A 22,264-nucleotide genomic window follows, 5' to 3' on the forward strand; every position below is an offset into this window, starting at 1 on the left:
AGGTGTTACAATTAGTCTCAGCATCAATAGGCTGGGGAAAGATCAAGCAAATGTTCCCGTTCCTTGTGTGGTGCTCAATGGTCGGTGCCATAATATGTACAAGTGGGTATCAGATGACAACAGGATCGGGTTCAAATGTGCTGCTCCCATAGCAACGCTCCCCGTCTAGTCTCACAGCTGAAGACTGCCAAACGTGGTTGAGGTACCAGATGAGGTCTGTCACTTGTGTAATCTATCCCCTAGCATGGCACAGCTCTTTAGGAAAGGAGAGAAAATCATGGAAAAATCAAAAATCCAGAGGAAGCGAGACATTCTGTTGCTTCTGCAACAGGTGTGTAAAAAAAAAAACAAGAACATTTACAATGTTCAAAATCTCTTGGCATAATAACAGTCCAGCATAACACAAAACAGATTATCTGCTGATTATCACATTGCTGTTTGTGGGAGCTTGCTGTGCACAAATTGGCTGTCGCGTTTCCCACATTACAACAGTGACTACACTTCAAAAAGTATTTCATTGGCTGTAAAGCGCTTTGAAACACCCGGTGATTGTGAAAGGCGCTACATAAATGCAAGTCTTTCTTTCATAAAAGTGGTCAATAAGCAGGGGGCATAGATTTAAAGTAATTGGTAGGAGGTTTAGAGGGGATCTGAGAACATTTTCACCCAGAGGATGCTGGTAGAGGCAGAAACCCGCATAGCATTTAGAAAATACTTGGATGTATACTTGAAGTGCTGTAACATACAGGGCTATGGACCAAGAGACGGAAAGAGGGATTAGGCTGGATAGCCCTTTGTCAGCTGGCACGGACACGATGGGCCGAATGGCCTCCTTCTGTGCTGTAAACGTCTATGATAAATAAGGCTTTGCATCTGAAATTGGCTACCAGCAAGGCAAAATAAAACAGTATTTACACGATGCGACATGAAATTTCAGGGACCGAGCGAAGTGGTACAATGTCTTATGCAGAGAAGGGCGGGTCCAGTGTAATTCCGTGAGTGAATTATCAGAGAGGAAGATGGCGAGACGGGTTTATCCAGGTTTACAGTTTGACGACACCTCTCTCTTGACTTTGGCGATGTTGCAGCAGGGACTGACAACCCAAACGGAGCACGGCAAACAACGCGAGAGGCGAATGCCAAGAGTGAGAGTCATTACCAAGGATGAAAAGATTAGGAGAGAAGATTAGATGAATCAGTAAATAGTGATTGCGTGTCGCCAAGCTTGTTTTCTTCAAAAGCAGATTATTTGGTCATTTATCTCAATGCTGCCTTAGGCCCACTTGGCAATGGACAATGCCATAATGTTATGTGGATCACACACTTTGTTTGCTACATTACAAGAGCGATGAGAATTCAAAAGTACTTCGTTGGCTGTGAAGCACTTTGGGATTTTGCAAAAGCTATGCGCAAGTTTTTTTCTAAATAATGTTAACTACCATATAGACCAGGAGGTTCCATCCTGTTCTGTACCGAGGTAACAGATCTCAGATGCTAGAAATTGAGTACATTGCTTTTAAGATAGAGAAAGAAAAGACATGTCCTGCTCTTGCTCCTGATCGCTATGCCGTGACACTGTTGGAAGGTGAGCGAGAGTGTGGAGGACAAACTTGGACTGGAAAGTGATCTCCTTCTGTTAAACAGACTAGCAGCACTCCAGACACGCACGCAAAATGGCCACTTGGTATACACATATACTGTGGTAGAGTTTCTGCCAGCAATTCACCCAAAATCAACCAGATCAGATCAAAAGATTGAGGAATTTCAAGCGCATGTTAAAATGAAAAACACTTGGATTTATATGGTGCCTTTAACGTCCATCAGATGCCCCAAGGTGCTCAACAGCCAATGAAGTACTTTTTGAAGTGTAGTCACTATTGTAATGTGGGAAACACAGCAGCCAATTTGCGCACAGCAAGCTCCCACAAACAATGACCAGATAATCGGTTTTTGTTATGTTGATTGAGGGTTAAATATTGGCCAGGACACCGGGGATAACTCCACTGCTCTTCTTCAAAATAGTGCCACGGGATCTTTTACATCCAGCCGAGAGAGCAGACGGGGCCTCGGTTTAGAATCTCATCCAAAAAACGCCACCTCTGGCAGTGCAGTGCTCCCTCAGTACTGCACTGGGAGTGTTAGCCTCAATTCTTGTGCTCAAGTTCCTGGAGTGGGACTTGAACCCATGACTTTCTGACTCAGAGGCAAGAGTGCTACCCACTGAGCCACGGCCGACACGGAGTTACGTCCGGTGCAAATCGATCTTTTTTGCGGTGGTTTAAAAAACATCGTGCTGGAAGCCAGCCCCACCCACAAATCTTACATATTCCTTTAAATGTAATCAATAACAGCAGAGAATGAGAAGGCAAAGGCACTTTATTTGCATAGTTACGAACCATTCACGGTCGGAGTCCTAATTCAGACAGCTTTACATATTCCACCTCATGCTGAGCTCACTGTAACTAATTTTAAATTAGTTGCAAGTACTTACCCATTATAAAATCCCATAAATAAATATTAAAGCATCGTCTTTTTGTGACTTGAAACGTGACCGATCGCTGTTCCATCATACCAGCTACATCCTGCAAATCAGGATACAGTGCAAAGAATACTTCACACAACCCAAGGCTGTCAGCACTTGCGGCAAATTCAACTGAACAACTATAAATGAAATCTATCCAACTGTAAAATGTTCCTGCTTGAAAGCACTTCGAATTTGATTTCTTCAAGTCAACAATGGGAGCGATTTAAAAATAACCGAACAAATGGAGACTTAGGTGGATTTCATCACTTCCCTCCATGGCCCTTACGGCTAAAAGGATCAAGGGGTTTGGAGAGAAAGCAGGAAAGGGGTACTGAGGTGAATGATCAGCCATGATCTTATTGAATGGTGGTACAGGCTCGAAGGGCCGAATGGCCTACACCTTTTTTCTATGTTTCTATGGAGCTTCTTCGAGCACCATCAAGTCGTTTAATGAGCAACCCTCTCTACACACTCTACCCCTTTCACTCCACACAAAGCACCAGCATACTCCCCCTTATTCTCCTTTCTCTAATCTGTAAGCAAACCCTATAGAACATACCGAGCAGGAAATAAGCAATTATTCCTCAAAATAAAACACTACAATCCCCAACAGGTTTACACTCTATTACACCAACGAAAGATGCGCAGCTACACGTCTTCATGAAATCTTACATAAACATTTTGAGTGTCATTTCTGAACACTCACACTTTGAAAACAAATATATAAACACAAGACCCTGCAAAAAGTCTGACCGATATATAAACGCAACACGTATGAGATTCTCTAGTCTGCTATTTTAGCAGAGGCAACAACTCATTTAAAATAAACAAATACATTCTGGCCTCTTGTGCTTCCCAGTTTCCTTCGCACCGCCAGTGGCGGCCAAGCCTTCAGCTGCCCAAATGCCAAGCTCTGGAATTCCCTCCCTAAACCTCCTTCTACTCCTTTATGGCACTCCTTAAAACCCAACTCTCTGATCAAGCTTTTGGTCATCTGTCCTAAAATATCCGTATGTGGCTTGGTGTCAAATTTTGTTTGATAATGCTACTGTGAAGCACCATGGGATGTTTTCTGATGTTAAAGGCTCTACATAAATGCAAGTTGTTGTTGAACTAATGCCTCCACTGAAATAGAGGAAAGTGATACAAATGTATTCATCGTTTATGCACTAATGTCATGACCAGTAACTCCCAAGAACATAAGAATTAGAAGCAGGAGTAGGCCATTCGGCCCCTCGAGCCTGCTCAGCCATTCAATAAGATCATGGCTGATCTTCGACCTCAACTCCACTTTCCTTCACCATCCCCATATCCCTGGCTTCCCTTAAAATCCAAAAATCTATTGATCTCGGTCTTGAATATACTCAAAAACTGCGCCCCCCCCACAGTCCTCTGGGGTAGAGAATTTCAGCGATTCACCATCCTCTGAGTGAAGAAGTTTCTCCTCATCTCAGTCCTAAATGGCCGACCCCTTATTCTCAGACTGTGACCCCTGGTTCTAGAATCCTCAGCCAGAGGAAACATCCTCCCTACATCTACCCTGTCAAGTCCTGTAAGAATTTTGTACATTTCAATGAGATCACCTCGCATTCTTCTAAACTCTAAATATAGGCCTGGTCTACTCAATCTCTCCTCGTACGACAATCCCCCCCCATCCCAGGAATCAGTCTGGTGAAGATTCTTTGCACTCCCTCAATGGAACTAAGGTCTAGTTCTTTTGAGAGCTGATAGATGCACACGTCCAAACATCGTCTAAAGCCAGGCTCTAAAGCCTTTGAACCAGCCACTCTGTGCTCAATACATTCCATCAACTATTCATCATTATCTATTCCATGATCTTCAACCAAGGCTCACCACACACGGAGGTGCAGTCTTGAAAAAATGTATAATTAAGCACAGGCATCTTAAAGTTTAACATTTCTATAAAAATTAATATATTTACAGCTGTAACAGACAGTGTTGTGCCATATTTTGAATTCCTATTTAGTAGTGCATACGGGCAACCATTTAAAAAAAAAAAAAAAAATTGTTCCTGGGATGTGGGCATCGCTGGCAATTCCAGCATTTATCGCCCATCCCTAATTGCCCTTGAGAAGGTGGTGGTAAGCCGTATTCTTGAACCGCTGCAGTCCGTGTGGTGAAGGTGCTCCTACAGTGCTGTTAGGGAGGCAGTTCCAGGATTTGGACCCAGTGACGATGAAGGAACGGCCGATATATTGCCAAGTCAGGATGGTGTGTGACTTGGAGGGGAACTTGCAGGTGATGGTGTTTCACTGCGCCTGCTGCCCTTGTCCTTCTTGATGGTAGGGGTCCCGGGTTTGGGAGGTGCTACTGCAGAAGCCTTGGCGAGTTGCTGCAGTGCATCTTGTAGATGGTACACACTGCAGCCACGGTGCGCCAGTGGTGGAGAGAGTGAATCGTTAAGGTGGTGGCACTCTGCAATTTCATTACCAAGAGCTGTAAAGAATATCTTTTGAAAATGAAGGTGTTGAAAACAAAGACACACAAAGAAAATTCACATCATCAAGAACATATTCCAAACCAACAAAAAAAGTTAAATAATTTAAAACAAAATGTCTGAAGTTGGACTGCAACCAGCAGTCTCGGTTTCAGTGATTGTTCTGGGTCCTTCCAAAAGGTGTTTTGCAGAAGAGTATTGCAAGCTGGGGTGGGAAAACACACAGAGAAACTCATTAATGGTCTTTGCTCCAAGTAGTATAAGACAACTGAAAGAAAGCTTTGCATTTATATAGCACCTTTCCCGACCACTGGACGTCTCAAAGCGCTTTACAGCCAATGAAGTACTTTTGCAGTGCAGTGACTGTTGTAATGTGGGAAACGCAGCAGCCAATCTGCTCCCACAAACAGCAATGTGATAATGACCAGATCATCTGTTTTTGTTATTGTTATGTATGCAATAAAGGTTCAAACTGAATACTGTTTAACTGAACAAGGTACACCCTTGCTTCTGCTTTATTATGGCCCAAAGTGCCTGACTCACAAAATGGCTGGCCTTTTATACCAGAGCAGCACCATGTGCATGCTGCTCAGTGGCCACTGACAATTACACCATCTGGTGGCTACAAACAGCATGTACATACATGACAGTTATGTTGATTGAGGGATAAATATTGGCCAGGACACTCTCCTGCTCTTTGAAATAGTGCCATGAGATCTTTTACGTCCACTTGAGAGAGCAGACTGATCCGAAATACGACACCTCCGACACTGCAATACTCCTTCAGCACTGTACTGGAGCATCAGCCGAGATTTGTGTGTTCAAGTCCCTGGAGTGGGACTTAAACCCACAACCTTCTGATACCGAGGTGAGTGTGCTACCCACTGAGCCACAGCTGACACCACATATTGCGCAGAACATACCGTTGATAAGAAGAGCGAATATCCCCTGGAAAAATGCTGCCTAGTGTAGAACAGAGAAACACACAAATACTACACAAAGACCCCAATTTTTATCCCTGGTCAGTGGTGAATTAGCGGATCTGAGCTGGAATTGTGGTATGAGCGTTACAATTGGTCTTAAACACTCTCGGGCTGGGATGGAGTGGGGGGGGGGGGCGGGGGCAGGGGGCGGATGAAGGATAACGCGCTACAGTTCCAGCTCGGACAGCCCAGGTTAAACAGACACGATTGTTCTTTCATAATTTAAAATCCGGTCACTATAAAATCACAGAAGACTCCGAGGTTGGGGTCAATGCTAATTTCTCAGCATTTACAGTTAAACAGATGCTTGTTGCTGCTCCTGCAATGAATATCAAATGCCCTGTTCTATTACCCATTGCCTTATGTGGCTGGCTGCAGTCAGAGGATGTTTGGCAGTGCTGAGGGAGTGCCGCACTGTCAGAGGTGCAGTCTTTCGGGTGAGACGTTAAACCGAGGCCCCGTCTGCCCTCTCGGGTGGATGTAAAAGATCCCACGGCACTATTTTGCAGAAGAGCAGGGGAGTTATCCCCGGTGTCCTGGTCAATATTTATCCCTCAATCAACATCACAAAAAAAAATTTGCTGTTTGTGGGAGCTTGCTGTGCACTAATTGGCTGCCATGTTTCCTACATTACAACAGTGCTCTTCTTCGAAATAGTGCCATGGGATCTTTTACATCCACCCAACACTGGCAGACAGGGCCTCAGTTTAACGCCCCATCTGAAAGGAGACACTGCAGCATTCCCTCAGTACTACACTACAGTTTCAGCCCAAGATTCTTTTCTTCAAGTCCCTGGAGTGGGACTTGAACTCGCAACCTTCTGACTCAGAGGCGAGAGGGCTGCCCACTGAGCCATTGGCTGACACGATCCCTTGAATATGAAGGCTGGTGGGATAGAAGGTGAGGATAAGGGGAACCCTATCGTGGCTCTGGGAAGGGAGCTGAAGGGGCGAGGGCAGAAGTGCAGGAAATGGGAGGGAGACGGTCGAGGGCCCTGTCAACCACGGTCGAGGGGAATCCTCGGTTGAGGAAATAGCAAGACATATCCTTCTTGTGGTTGCTAGGGTTGGCTGAGCTCACTGCTCTGTCGAAAGGTTGGCTGTCTCTCTGCTGTGAGTGGCTTGTTATTGACAGTTATAAAATTAAGTCTCTGTTCTGTCACTGGCTGCTCCTGGTCTTCTGATATGCTACTTTGACCTCATTTGCTCACAAAGCATGTGCCGACTGTTAATGTTAATGCATAGCCAAGAATTATTACGTTTCTTTTCAATGGCAGTTCTGTCGCTGTGCTGGTAACCACATCCCTCGCAGTAGTGTGTTCGGAGTATTATAAAGTGTGCATAGTATTTCCTACATTACAACAGTGTCTACACTTCAAAAGTACTTCATTGGCCGTGAAGCGCTTTGGAATGTCCCGATATCGTGAAAGACGCTATGTAAACGCTATATAAATATAAATACATCTCTAAAGGTGAAACGATAGCTGGAGCAAATAGGGTGTTAGTGTATATCTATAGGTCAGCTGATTACAAGACGAGGCAGACTATTTTGTCCTTGTACAAGACCTTTGCCAGACCTCACTTGGAATACTCTGTCCCGTTTTGGTCCCCTCACATGATGGGTGATATTGAGACTCTGGAAAGGGTGCAGGGGAGGGCCACTAGACTATTTCCCAGTTTAAAACATCTTGATTATCAAGATAGGTTAAAAGATTTGGGACTCAACACTTTAAGAGAAACGTAGACTTAGAGGTGATCTGATTGAGATTTATAAGATTATGAAGGGAATAGATTGTGCTCCAGTTGATAGTTTGTTCTAATTAAATAGGTTAAGGAGGTCCAGAGGGTCATAATTTTAAGTTATACAAAGCCAGATCTAGGTTAGATGTCTGGAGGTGGTTCTTTTCCCAGAGAAAGTGGACCTCTGGAATAGGCAGCCGTCTCGTGCAGTGGACGCTGATTTGCCAAATTCCTGAAAGCGAGAGCTGGACCCGTTTCTGGCTGGGGCAGAGATCACCTCTTACAGAAGGTAGGTACTGCAGGGAATTCAGGGCCAGAGTAATCTCCTGGACTAGTTTCGATCGCCTAGATGGGTCGGAGAGGAATTTACCAGACCTTCCCCCCCCCCTCAACTGACCTGGGTGGTTTTTTTTTTAAAACTTGGTTTTGTGTCTCTCCCTGATCAGATGGTTTCGGGTGGGGTGGGGAGTGTACATGTTGTGAAACACAAGTATCGCAATTGTGTGGGACAGGCTCGATGGGCCAGAGGGTCTTTACCTGTCCGTTATTGATCGTGCGCTCATAAGTCTTTCTACCTCGTGCCAAACAAACCCATCAAAAGGAGGAAGTTGAGCAGAAACAGTTGTGAAATATTAAACTGTTCAGCTTTTGTTTACGGAGTATCCATAGCACGCCAGGGTTTGATCAACAATAACTTGCATTTATATAGCGCCTATAACGTACTGAAATGTCCCAAGGCCCATCACAGAAGTATTAGGAGATAAAAAATTTGACACCAAGCCAGAAAAGTAGAATTTAGCGCAGGTGACCAAAAGCTTGGTCAAAGAGGTAGGTTTAAGGAGCGTCTTGAAGGAGAAAAGAGAGGTAGAGAGGCGGAAAGGTTTACACAGGGAGTTCCAGAGCTTGGGGCCGAGGCAACAGAAGGCACATCCGCCAATAGTTGAGTGATTATAATCAGGGATGCTCAAGAGGACAGAATTAGAGGAGTGCAGACATCTCGGGTGGTTGTGGGGCTGGAGGAGATTACAGAGATAGGGAGGGGCGAGGCCATGGAGGGATTTGAAAATAAGGATGAGAATTTTGAAATTGAGGCTTTGTTTAACCGGAAGGCAATGTAGGTCAGCGAGCACTGGATGATAGGTGAGCGGGACTTGGTGCGAGTTGGGACACAGGTGGCCATGTTTTGGATCATCTCAAGTTTACGTAGGGCAGAATGCTGGAGGCCAGCCAGGAGTGCCAAATATGACATCAATGTTGCGAACAGTCTGGTTCAGCCTCAGACAGAAGGTAGGGAGGGAGGTGGAGTCAGTGGCTGGGGAACGGAGTTTGTGGCGGGGACAGAAAACAATGGCTTCTGTCTTCCCAATATTCAATTGGAGAAAATTTCTGCTCATCCAGAACTGGATTTCGGTCAAGCAGTCTGACAATTTAGAAACTGCGGCGGGGTCGAGAGAAGTGGTAGTGAGGTAGAGCTGGGTGTCATCAGCATACATGTGGAAACTGACGCTGTGTTTTCGCATGATGTCGCCAAGGGGCAACATGTAGATGAGAAATAGGAGGGGGCCAAGGATAGATCCTTGGGGGACACTAGAGGTGGCGGGGAGAGAAACTGTTGCAGGTGATTCTCTGGCTACGATTAGATAGATAAGAATGGAACCAGGCGAGTGCAGTCCCACCTAGCTGGACGACGGTGGAGCGGCGTTAGCGAAGGATAGAGTGGTCAACCGTGTCAAAGGCTGCAGACAAGTCAAGAAGGACGAGGAGGGATAGTTTGCTTTTGTCACGGTCACAGAGGACGTCATTTGTGACTTTGATGGGAGCCCTTTCGGGACTGTAGCCGAGGTGGAAACCTGATTGGAGGGATTCAAAATTCCCCGAAATGCCCATCAAATCCTGCAATCCTTGGCATAATTCTGCAATCCCATGCCCCAGGTGACTACATTGCTGGGGCCCCATCTCAGAAAAGATTTGCGAGAATGATTCCAGAGATGAGGGACGTCAGTGACGTGGAGAGACTGGAGAAGCTGGAGTTGTTCTCCTTAGAGCAGAGAAGATGGAGAGGAGATTTGAGAGAGGTGTTCAAAATCATGAGCGGTCTGGACAGAGTAGATAGAAACTGTTCCCATTGGTGGAAGGGTCGAGAACCAGAGGGCACAGATTTAAAAGAACCAAAGGCGACATGATGGAAAAAATAATTACGAAGCGAGCGGTTAGGATCTGGAATGCGCTGCCTGAAAGGGAAGTGGTGGCAGAGTTAATCGTGGCTTTCAAAAAGGAATTGGATAAATACCTGAAGGAAAAATAATTGCAGGGCTACGGGGAAAGGGCGGGGGGATGGGACCAGCTAAGGTGCTCTTGCAGAGAGCCGGCACGGGCTCGACAGGCCGAATGGCCTCCTTCCGTGCTGGAACCATTCTATGATGAACAACAAAATTGAGAATGCTGGCAATGTGAAATATAATCAGAAAATGCTGGAAACACTCAGGTGAGGCAGCATCTGTGGAGAGAGAAACAGAGCTCACGTTTCAGTATCTCCACAGAAACTGCCTGACCTGCTGAGCGTTTACAACACTTGCTGTTTTTACACACACAAAAAAAAAGGATATTGGGATTAATCAGAATTCTTTGTAATGCTTGCGATCTGAAAGGGTTCCTGATGGAGAAACTCGGTTACATTTGGTGACTGTATACATACCATGAGTGTTCTCTCACTGGTCCTGCGCATTAGTGTACTGGTCAGTCAACATTTCTGGTAATATAAATAGAATAAATTAGTGAGTAAGAGAATACGTTTGCTTTCGTTGGCTCGGTCATCAATTCAGACAAATGTCATGTTGTATCAGAGCAGATTTTTCTCAGTTACCCTCCCATTATAATATCACGACATCTAGTATTTGTTCCTCTCTCTAATCTTAATGCAGCATCTGCATTCACTACCATATTAATGTTGCTTGATTTAAAAAATATATCATAATTTGTTTCTTCATTGTCAGAACCTTGACTGAAATCAATTTTCGATGGCCCTACACTTTTATACCGAGTACAATTCTTTTTGCTTTTTTCACACCCTTTCCAATGTACGAATACAGGTACAGCGTCCAAAATCCGGAATCCTCGGGACCAAAGCCATTCCGGATTCCAAGCTTTTCCAGACTTTGGATCGGGTATTTCCGGATTTCGGAACGTCACAAAGCAGCAGGGGGTGGTGCTGCCAAGGATCTGTCCAGGCGGGCCCCGCTGAAGTGCAGCTGTTTGGGCGGGGCCTTGCCGCCAAGGAAACGTGAAGAGGCCCCGAGGCAAGGGCAGTGGCGGCGAGCGGGGAGAGGCCCGCGGTCGGGCAGCGGCAGGGCCCAAAGGTCAGCAGGGTCGGCGGGTCCAGATTCTGGACGACCCTGCCACCGATCGGTCCGGGGTCCGGAGTCCGGATTCCGGAACATTCCAAGAGTCCAGATTTTCTCCGCTGTACCTGTATCCTTTTTGAAGCAGAGTGACCAAAACGGTACAGAAGTTCTTCACGTGAGGTTTGACCAGTGCATTATAACTATCTCAGCAAAACCTCTATATGTATACCTCATGGACCTGGCTCTGTACCCAAACATTTTATGTTCCCCCCCACCCCCCATGTTGTCTGGACACTGAAAGTCTATTGTTAATCCCAGGACTCCATCAAGCCCTCCACTGCTAATTCTATTCACTTCATTATAAGCCAGTGTTGTTCATTCTTTCTTCCAATACGCAGCTTGCATAGCAGTAAATTTTATTTTCCATTTATTTGTTCCTGGGATGTGGGTGTCGCTGGCAAGGTCGGCATTTATTGCCCATCCCTAATTGCCCTTGAGAAGGTGGTGGTGAGCCTCAGTTAAGAGTCAACCATGTTGCTATGGGTCCGGAGTCACACATAGGCCAGACCAGGTACAAACGGCAGAATTCCTAAAGGACATTAGTGCACCAGAAGGGTTTTTACGACAATCCGGTAGTTTCATGGTCACCATTACTGATACTAGCTTTTCTCTTAAATTCCAGATTTTTTTATTAACTGAATTTAATTCCACAGCTGCCGTGCTGGGATTTGAACTCATGTCTCTGGATTATCAGTCCTGGGCCTCTAGGTTATTAGTCCAGTAACACAACCACTATGCTATCTGTTATATATGTGGACTTGTATTTACTCTGTACAGTCACCAGAGGGCTCATTCTCCGGAGTCCCATGGGATCCCTTAATCCCTTGGGAGCACAGGTATTTAAGGAGGCTTCACAGGATGGAGAGGCACTCTGGAGACCTTCAATAAAAGACTACGGTCACACTTTACTTTGAGCTCAGAGTGTTCAATCTGACTCTTTTTCCATACACAACACTATCGTTCCCATTTATCGATCAGTTACATAACAAATCTGGGTCTAGTTCATTCACAGCAGCTCCATATACAAAAACCAAGCCAAGAAGTTTTACAGACTTGAAGGCAGCGGGGCCGAAATTCAGGCACGCCAGAAACCAGAGCACCTACGATTCCTTACCTGTTTTTACCGCCGCATGGGAAGAGGTCACCCCCTGATCAATCTTCAGGTCTTTGTCGTTTTTTTTTTGACAAGACTGGAAGTCGATCTAAATGGGGGCGGAAGTGCGGCAGTAAATCCGAGTGCGGGATGGAAGTTGGGGCGGGATAGAGTCTCTGCCGCCGATCAGCACCGGAGCGGTGGTGAAGTCAGTGCGCGTCTGCGTCCCCGCGTCTCTCATTCAAAAGGGGGAGAGAAAATCGGCGAGTCTCTAGGTTCGGCCGCTGGGCCACCAGGGAGGGTTCCGGCCAGGCCGCCAACGGGTGCCAGGCTGCCTGGCCGAAACCCTGGGCCATAATTGTCTGGCCGATCGCGGCAGTGCACCCTCCCCTTGAAGGGCCGCCGCGCTGCACACACACGGAACAAGGTGCACCGACAGAGAAAGCGGATGGTGGAGCAAAGATTTTTGCAGGTAAATTTGGGGCAGAGCGTGCTGGAGATCAGCGGTGCGCGCTTTGATGACGCACTTGCGGCGGTCGGCAGCAGCAGGGCGGAAGTGGGAACAGGCCGAAAAATCCCCGATCTGAAGTTGGGTCCTGGCAGCCGATGGACTGCAATACGGCGGCCACTCCATTCTCCCACAAAACGGCGGTAACGGGCCTTATCCGGACCCTGAATTTCGGCCCCAACAGGGCTATGGAAAATGAGTTGGATTAATTGGATAGCTCTGCCAACGCATCCAACCAGCAGCAGCTCAATTCCATGAGGTGGCACGCTGGCAGGCCAAGCAACAATCTTACCCAGCAAACTGAAGCACAGCCTCTTGATTTGTTCAGATGTTCCACCGATTAAAGCCATCACCAGATCACTGACTAGGTCAATCGCTGTCGGAGGGTCTGACACTTGATCTGAAACGTAATGCTGCTTAAGACGCGGCATAATACGGAGATACAAGGCAAAGTACATTCAATATCATCATAGGTGGTCCCTCGAACGAGGATGACTTGCTTCCACAAGAGTTCACAGATATTTCAATGAAGGACCTGATGTTCCAGTCCTGAACTCCAATTGAGGGGGTGGAAGATGGCTGTGCGTGGATTTAAAAAAAAACGTGTGGTGACCGTTGCACATCAGCCACCACACGGGCTTGACAGAGCTAGGCCTTTATCCTGTGGCAAGGGTACATTCAATATACATCGGCAGCAAAGCATGCTGCATAAGAACAGAAGAACTAGGAACAGGAGCAGGCCATTCGGCCCCTCGAGCCTGCTCCGCCATTCAATAAAATCATGGCTGGTCTTCTACCTCAACTCCACTTTCCTGCACTATTCCCATATCCCTTGATTCCCTTAATATCCAAAAATCTGTCTTGAATATACTCAACGGCTGAGCATCCACTGCTCTCTGGGGTAGAGAATTCCAAAGATTCACAACCCTCTGAGTGAAGAAGTTTCTCCTCATCTCAGTCCTAAATGGCCGATCCCTTATTCTGAGACAGTGACCCCGGGTTCTAGACTTTCCAGCCAGGGGAATCATTCTCCCTGCATCTCACATGTAAGAATTTTGTATGTTTCAATAAGATCATCTCTCATTCTTCTGAACTCTAGAGAATACAGGCCTAGTCTACTCAATCTCTCCTCATAGAACAATCCCCATAGCCCAGGAATCAGTCTGGTGAACCTCCGTTGCACTCTCTACGGCAAATATATCCTTCCTTCGGTAAGGAGACCAAAACTGTGCACAATACTCCAGGTGCGGTCTCACCAGGGCCCTATCTCATTGCAGTAAGAAGTCTTTAATACTCAAATCCTTTTGTAATAAAGACCATTTGCTTTCTTAATTGCTTGCTGCACCTGCAAGTTAACTTTCAGTGATTCGTGTACAAGGACACCCAGGTCCCTCTGAACACCAACATTTCCCAATCTCTCACCATTTAAAAAATACTCTGCTTTTTTATTTTTCCTGCCAAAGTGGATAACTTCACATTTCTCCACATTATATTCCATTTGCCATGTTCTTGCCCACTCAAGAAGCCTCTGTGCATCCTCCTCACAACTTACATTCCCACCTAGCTTTGTATCATCAGCAAACTTGGATATATTACATTTGGTCCCCTCATCCAAATCATTGATATAGATTATGAATAGCTGAGGCCCCAGCACTGATCCCAGCAGCACCCCACTAGTTACAGCCTGCCAACCCGAAAATGAACTCTTTATTCCTACTCTCTGTTTTCTGTCCGTTAACAAATCCTCAATCCATGCGAGTATATTACCCCCAATCCCATAAACCCTAATTTTGTAGCAAACTATAAACATCCAAATAGTAGAGATAAATATAAAAAATACATCAAATGCTGTATGCAGGAATACAGAAGCAAAAGAACAGAAATAGGCCATTCAGCCCCTTGAGTCTGTTCTGCCATTCAATTAGATCATGGCCAATTGGCCTTTCCAACCCTTTTACCCGCCTTTGCTCCATATCCCTGGATAACCTTGCCTAACCAAAATATATTAATCTCAGTCGTGGGGGAGAGAGTTCCACATTTCCACTACCCTTTGTGTGCAAAAGTGTTTACTGATTTCAATCTAGATGGCCGAGCTCTAATTTTAAGATATAATGTGGATAAATGCGAATCTTAAAATCTCCATGGAGGAATTTGTTTCTCTGTATCTCCCTGATAAAGTGACTATCATGTTAAACACCTCGATTACACCACCCCTCAGCCGTCTAAACGCAAGGGAATAAAATGCTGGAAATAGACAGCAGGTCTATCAGCATCGAAACAGAGAAAAGACAGATTTGACGTTTTGGGGACAGGCTCTTCATTAGAAATCGAAGCTGGGAAATAAGGCAGCCCCTTTAATGGAATGAAGAAAAGAAGAGGGGAGGAAACAACAAAGAGTTAAGCTAAATACTATGACAAAGAAGCAGTTTTTTAAAAATTAATTTACGGGATGTGGGCCTGGCTGGGAAGGCCAGCATTTATTGCCCATTCCGAATTGCCCTCGAGGTGGTGTGGGTGGACCACCTTCTTGGCAACGGAGTGTCTCGCTAGGCATTTCAGAGGGGCACAATTAAGAGTCAACCACGTTGCTGTGGGTCTGGAGTTGCATAGAGGCCAGACCGGGTAAGTGCAGCAGAATTCCCTTTGCTAAAGGACTTTTGGTGAACCAGATGGGTTTTTAACGACAATTCCAGATTAATTTAATCAATTGAATTTAAATTCCCCGGGGGCAATGGTGGGATTTGAACTCATATCACTGGATCATTGGCTCAGACTTCTAAATTACCAGTTCAGTAACATAACCACTGTGCTACCGTTCCCAGACTGGGTTTTGTTAGACAAGGAGTCACAAACAAGGAGGAGGAGAATACCAATGATGATTAACAGGATGATAAATGGGTTGGCATTCTGGAAGAGATATGGCAGTGAATCAAAGATTAATCCATTTGCTCTTTTCTGGTGCTAATGGGCCTACTGTGGAGTGCTAGTATTTTCTGCCTTTAATTCATAAATCCTGCATTTTCAGCCGTTTGTTTACCTTCGCGGGTTTGGTTTGTGCCACCCATCAGTACTAGCTCACTCATTAATCGTGAAACTCTCCCAAAAACCAGACCAAATGATGTCATCGAGATTAACTGCAGAGAGAATCATCAGGATTGAGTGCATAGCAAATGTCTGCTAAACTAGTGTCCCTCAATAAGGATGTATTTTAAATTAGAATCCTTTCTGTCAGTACTCCTCACCATTTATTCAATAATAATACGCTACGATGTGCTGTCTGATTCCTTTGCATATACAAATACAGACTGAAATAAAGGGTTACCTTTAGAGTTAGTCTTGTCAGGTTTACCCTTAGAATTGGTCTTGTCAGGGCTACCTTTACAATTGGTCTTCTCGGGTTTATAATCACCATTTATAACATCTTGAAGATCAGAATCGTCAAAATCACCACCTGCCGTAAAAAAGAAAGATTGCATTTATATAGCGCCTTTCACGACCTCAGGATGTCCCAAAATGCTTTACCGCCAATTAAGTACTTTTGAAATGTAGTCACTATTGTAATGTAGGAACATTAAGATATTAAAAGATAACATTTTATTTTTTTTTTTAAAAAGGGAATAAATGGAAGCAGTACAACATTGGACTCCAAATATTTCTTCTCAAATTTGGTGATTCATATATGTTGCGTATTGCTCTGGTACATTAAATGTATGATAAGTACAATGGTGCACCACAGAGGGCGCTGTGGTGGGAGACCTGAAAGTACCTGCATGAGGCAGTATAAAAGGCTGTCCACCACACCTGTGGAGACTCTGGAGCTGTTCAATAAAGGACGAAGGTCACAGCAGTTAGATCAACACCAGACCGTGTGGAGTCAGTGATTTGTGTGCTGCATACACTACATTGGCAACGAGGAAGCGGGAACTCCACGCAACCATGGCTACTCTGGGCTCGCTAAAGGATTTTACGGTGGGCAATGATTGGGAAGGCTCGAGTACTACTTCACAGCAAACGACCTGACGGAGGACATGAACGCACTGAGAGAGAAGCGTAAGGCAATATTGTTGGGGCGATGAGGTTAACTGTCTCGTCAGGGATTTGCTGGCACCCGCGAGCGCCAGGGACAAGTCATGAGGAGCTGGTCGTACTCATTCATGACCAGTTGAAACCGAAGGAGAGCATCCTCACGGCCAGATACAAATTTTACCATCACTGCAGACCTGAGGGCCAGGATATCACCAAATATGCTGCGGACCTCAGGAGACTCGCGGCGCCGTGTGATTTTGGGGCACACCTTGACGAGGCGCTGCGTGACGTTTTCGTTATGGGGATTGGCCACGAAGGCCTCCTTCACAAGCTGCTGGCCACGGGACCCACAGACAAAGGCCATCACCATCAAGCTGAACATATATGACCTCGATGTGCAGCACCAAGCAAATGATCCACACAGTCTCGAACCCGGCAGGCACTGTCCACAGGATAGCACCCACCACGGACAAAACTGCAGAACGTGGCTGTTCCCGGGGCAGAGAGCACGGACTTCGGGGTCCTGGAACTCAGAGTCCGCCGAGGGGGGCCAATCAAGCAGCACCATGCTGGCGCTGCGGAGGAAGCCATGGGGCTCACCGGTGCAGGTTTGCGGAGTATACGTGCAATACCTGCCACGTTAAAGGCCACCTTCAGCACATGTGTAAAAGAAATCTGACTCACCATGTGGCTGAGGAGATGGGGGATGATCCACTGTTCAGCGAGGAGCAGGCAGAAGATGATAAGGTGTTGGGACTGTATACATACACAGACTATTCGCCCCAGTGATAATGGAAGTAAAAATAGACGGAGTCCCAGTGAGTATGGCACTGGATACAGGATCGGGACCGTCGTTGATGAGTCGGAGAACTTTTGATAAACTGTGGGGTAACCCGGCCGCACGACCCAAGCTGGTCCCGGTCACGGCAAAGCTGCGTACCTACACCAAGGAACTGATACCTGTTCTCGGCAGAGCGATGGTGCAGGTATCTCACGGGGGCGATACGCACGCTTTACCTTTGTGGGTCATTGCGGGCGATGGACCAACGCTCCTCGACAGAAGATGGATGGGGAAGGTCCGTGGGAGCTGGGAAGACTTCACTCCTCCACAGACTGCTGCTCCCCGGGTTTCCAAAGAGCAGCGCCAACCGAGCTGGAGCTGCAGCCTAAATCCACACACAGGCAACAGCAGCCCAGAACTCCGGACCCCAAGCAATCCTGCAGCCTCAGCCTCCACAGACGAAGAGACCCTGGAAGAACAGGTTTGCAGATCAGCCTCCACTCAAAGTTACAGGTTCAGGCCTATTGCTGGGGTGCGGGCCGGCAGGGCTCTGCGGGCGAGAAGCTGGAGGCCCGTAGATGGCCGGTGGACCCACGCAGTGGAACAGTCGGGCAGCGGCAGCGATGGTGGCAGCCACAGGAGGGGCGGCCACGGCGGGAGCGGAGGCAGCAACGGGGTCGGCAGCAAGCAAACTGAAGAATGGTGAACCCGGGTCGGAGAACGATCTCTTCGATTTCCTCCGCGTTGTCGATGGCGTCGGGGGTGATCAGGGCCAGTGTCTTCTCCAAGTACACCTCTGCTGCACACTGCTTTCTCCATAACTCACTCACCTCCGCTGGAAATACCGCACCTTTCCTAAACACACTGCAAAATTCCCTTTCCCTCCTTCCTCGTTTCTTCTTCTTCTTCTTCTTTCTAGGCCAGCAGAACACTTAAGATGGCGGCGCCCAACGGAAGCCTCGTGGGAGCCACAAGATGGCGTCTTAAAAGGGAAATGGTCCCGGGAGTCTTAAAAGGGCCTCACACCACTGCGGTCCTCAAAGACTTTTGGACTTTTGTAGGGCTAGAGCAAATCTAAGTGTGCTATGTGAATGTAGGATGATGGATTCATGACCAGAAACAATATTTTAATGCTGGGTGGTCACTGTGTTTAAAATAATGGACATGAATTGCGAATTACGACAAGAGTTAATATTTCAATGCTGAATGGTCACTGTGTTTAAATTCAGGGACGTGGATCCATGATCAACATTACCAATGGGCTAATGCGTTTTTCGATTTAGGGGATTCAAGCAACGGCTTTTTGAACTGGGGGGAGCAGTGATGTATATTACTCTGGTGGTACATTAAATGTATGATAAGTGCAATGGTGCACCACAGAGGGCGCTGTGGTGGGAGACCTGAATGTACCTGCACGAGGCAGTATAAAAGGCTGCCCACCACACCTGTGGAGCACTCGAGCTGTTCAATAAAGGACTGAGGTCACAGCAGTTAGATCAACACCAGACCGTGTGGAGTCATTGATGTGTGTGCTACATACACTACATATATAATCATAGAAATTTACAGCACAGAAGGAGACCATTTCAGCCCATCGTGTCCGCACCAGCCGACAAAGAGCAATCCAGCCTAATCCCACTTTCCAGGTCTTGTTCTGTAGCCCTGTAGGTTACGGCACTTCAAGTAGACATCCAAGTATCTTTTAAATGTGGTGAGGGTTTCTGCCTCTACCACCCTTTCAGGCAGTGAGTTCTAGACCCCCACCACCCTCGGTGAAAAGAAATCCCCTCAAAACCTCCTACCAATTAAATCTATGCCCCCTGGTTGTTGACCCCTCTGCTGAGGGAAATAGGCTCTTCCTATCCACTCTATCTAGGCCCCTCAGAATTTTATACACCTCAATAAGGTCTCCCCTCAGACTCCTCTGTTCCAAAGAAAACAACCGCAGCCTATCCAATCTTTCCTCATAGTTAAAAGTCTCAGCAGTCCGGTCAGCGAATCGTCGCTCTCTCTGACCGCAATGGGACTTTCCCTGCCCAATATCCAGTCATTCTGCAGGAAGCCCAGGATTGAAATGAAACCCCTGCTTATTTTTTCTTCTTCCATGCCTGCCCTTTCTATCTTCTCCTGATATCCATGAAGAGAGAATGGGATACCATTTTGAAAAAAAAAAAGTGTGATTATGAAAGGCTATGGGAAAGGACAGGGAGGTGGAATTCAAGTAAATAGCTCCAGTTTATGTTGCAACACATTCACTGGTTTAAAGCCAGCCACTTATTCGGAGACTGTGACCCCTAGTTCTATACTCCCAAGCCAGGGGAAACATCCTCCCTGCATCTATTCTGTCAAGCCCTGTAAGAATTTTGTATGTTTCAATGAGATCACCTCTCATTCTTCTAAACTCTAGAGAATATAGACCTAGTCTACTCATACTCTCCCCATAGGACAATCCCCCATCCCAGGAATCAGTCTGGTGAACCTGCATTGCACTCCCTCTATGGCAAGTATATCCTTCCTTAGGTAAGGAAACCAAAACTGTATACAATACTCCAGGTGTGGTCTCACCAAGGCCCTATATATTTATAGTAAGAGTTCTATATTCTTATACTCCAATCCTTTTGTAATATAGGCTAACATACCATTTGCTTTCTTAATTGCATGTTAACTTTCAGTGATTCTGTACAAGGACACCCAGGTCCCTCTGAAGACCAACATTTCCCAATCTTAACCTAAGTCAGGTTGTAGATGTGCTTCTTCTAAAGTACTATGGGAGACATTTCCACAATCTTATTCCGGCTCTGAAGGTCCATCTTCTTTCCTCTTGTTCCTAGTGTCTCACTTTGTTGTTCAAGTTGTCCCTATCGTTATAACTTTTTCCTGGGATTTTGCTCTCTGTCTCCATTTTTTCCAGGTTGAATTTTCCCCCACACAAGTCCACAGCTAGTGCTTCACAAAGTTGCACACACACTCTCTTATTCTGGCTTTTATTGCTCCACCAGCTTCACCTAGGCATTGATGGGACACCCAATGATCAGTCACACTGCCTCTGTCCCACCTGTGATAGAGTCTGTGGTTCTCATATTGGACTGTTTAGCCACCAAAGAATTCACTTCAGGAGTGGGAGCAAGTCTTCCTTGATTCCGAGGGACTGCCTATGATGATGATGATGATGATGATGATGATGATGATGATGATGATGAACCTAGTGAACTGCATTCTCGCTCAGGTGAGTTGATAGATATTGTTAAAGCAATATTGCTGGCTGGAATTCCAAGAGATGATAAAATGTTGGTCAGGAAATTGGCTGAGCATCCCCTTCACACTCAACAGGCTACTCCACGAGGAATGCATTAATCTGCATACAGTTGCCTACCCCATTGGCGAAGTCTACCTTGTTCCCTATGCCTCCAAATAGGACTTCAGCTCCAATGTCCCTAAAACGGACAAATTTCTGGATGATGTCTCAGATGATGTATGCTGGCAAAACTTGGCAAGAATCCTGTACACATCAACTTCACTGCTACCATATTTTTCTTTACATTCATGAGGGTCTATATTTTACTTACACACTATCGACAAGGGGAAGCACTGTATAACGCATGTGCACCTAACCCTTGTCTGTTGCTTCTTTTAGATCATAGGAGGTCCCTCGAAGGGAGGATGACTTGCTTCCACACCAAAAAAAGGATGAGTTCACAGGTGTTTCAATGAAGAACCCGATATTCCAGATCCCGAACTACATGTTGAAGGGTGGAAGATGCCTGTGCGTGGATTTTTTTTTAACGTGTGGTGACCGTTGCACACCAGTCACCACACGGGCTTGACAGAGCTAGGTCTTGGTCCAGTAAGCAAGGATTAACCAAGACGACTAGGGACCAGCTCTGCTGCACGGACCTAGTGCGCACACATATCGCAGTGTGGGCTGGCCCGTGCTGCCCCTGGGCCCTCGCCTCTTCTGGCCCCGAAGTCGCGCCTCTCTTGGGCCCCGATCACTTTGCTCCGCGATCTCTCGCCGCTCCTTTGCCCCAACCTCGCCGCTCCTGCTGTACCCGTTCCACGCTCCAATCAAGCGACCTGGATTTTGCTGACGTCCAATCCGGTCAGCCTCTTCACAGACTTCACCCTCCTGCACTAGCTCGCGCTGAAACTCCTTGAAAGCCCCGACCTGCTGCTGATGGTCCTGACATCTCCGATCATCCAGGTCACAACTTGCTGTGTAAAAGGTTGCCTATATCGCCTCTGTTTCTGTATAGAACAAATCAGAGGCAGAATAGAGCTCTCCCCATACAGCACTCAAAGTGCTCCCAGGTATAAGGCAGAACAGGTTAACAACAACAATGTATCTGAACTCGTGTCTCGGAACACTCCCTACTAAACACTGAAGCTCTCTTTAATTGTCAGACTGCTTGTCCGACATCCAGTTCTGGATGAGCGGATATTACCTCGCTGAAGGGAGTATCTGAAGTGGCTGGCTGCTATCTGTGAATATATACAGACCTCTTGGATTTGAGGCCAACCGTTGCCTCTCAGCAGCTGAATCTTAAGCAGCCTGGACCTGCTAACTTTCAAGTACCTGTACGGTATTGTCAGGGGCTGGTGGAAGCATTCAGAAATTTGTATGGGATCGGCACATTACTGTTACAGCATACAAAAGAACATAAACAGGATCAGGAGGCGGCCATTTGGCCCCTCGAGCCTGCTCCGCTATTCAATATCATGGCTGATCTGATCTTGGCCTCAACTCCACTTTC

General features: G+C 46.4%; 1 protein-coding gene across 2 annotated transcripts in view; it reads right to left on the reverse strand.

Moving 5' to 3' along the window:
- Positions 1 to 2,358: 2,358 nt before the first annotated feature.
- Positions 2,359 to 22,264, reverse strand: part of LOC139275277 (CD99 antigen-like protein 2) — a 60,808-nt gene continuing 40,902 nt past the window's right edge. The window contains exons 7-10 of one of the 2 annotated variants that reach the window (XM_070892527.1): positions 16,029 to 16,157; positions 12,999 to 13,106; positions 10,400 to 10,453; positions 2,359 to 5,187 (exon numbers count right to left, since the gene is read on the reverse strand). In XM_070892527.1, coding sequence (XP_070748628.1) covers positions 10,413 to 10,453; positions 12,999 to 13,106; positions 16,029 to 16,157 — 278 coding nt within the window. In that variant the 3' untranslated portion in view covers positions 2,359 to 5,187; positions 10,400 to 10,412. The remainder of the gene's footprint in view (positions 5,188 to 10,399; positions 10,454 to 12,998; positions 13,107 to 16,028; positions 16,158 to 22,264) is intronic. The other variant, XM_070892528.1, reaches the window with a different exon arrangement.

Source organism: Pristiophorus japonicus, chromosome 10 (genome assembly GCF_044704955.1).
Source record: "Pristiophorus japonicus isolate sPriJap1 chromosome 10, sPriJap1.hap1, whole genome shotgun sequence".
Lineage (NCBI taxonomy): Eukaryota > Metazoa > Chordata > Chondrichthyes > Pristiophoridae > Pristiophorus > Pristiophorus japonicus.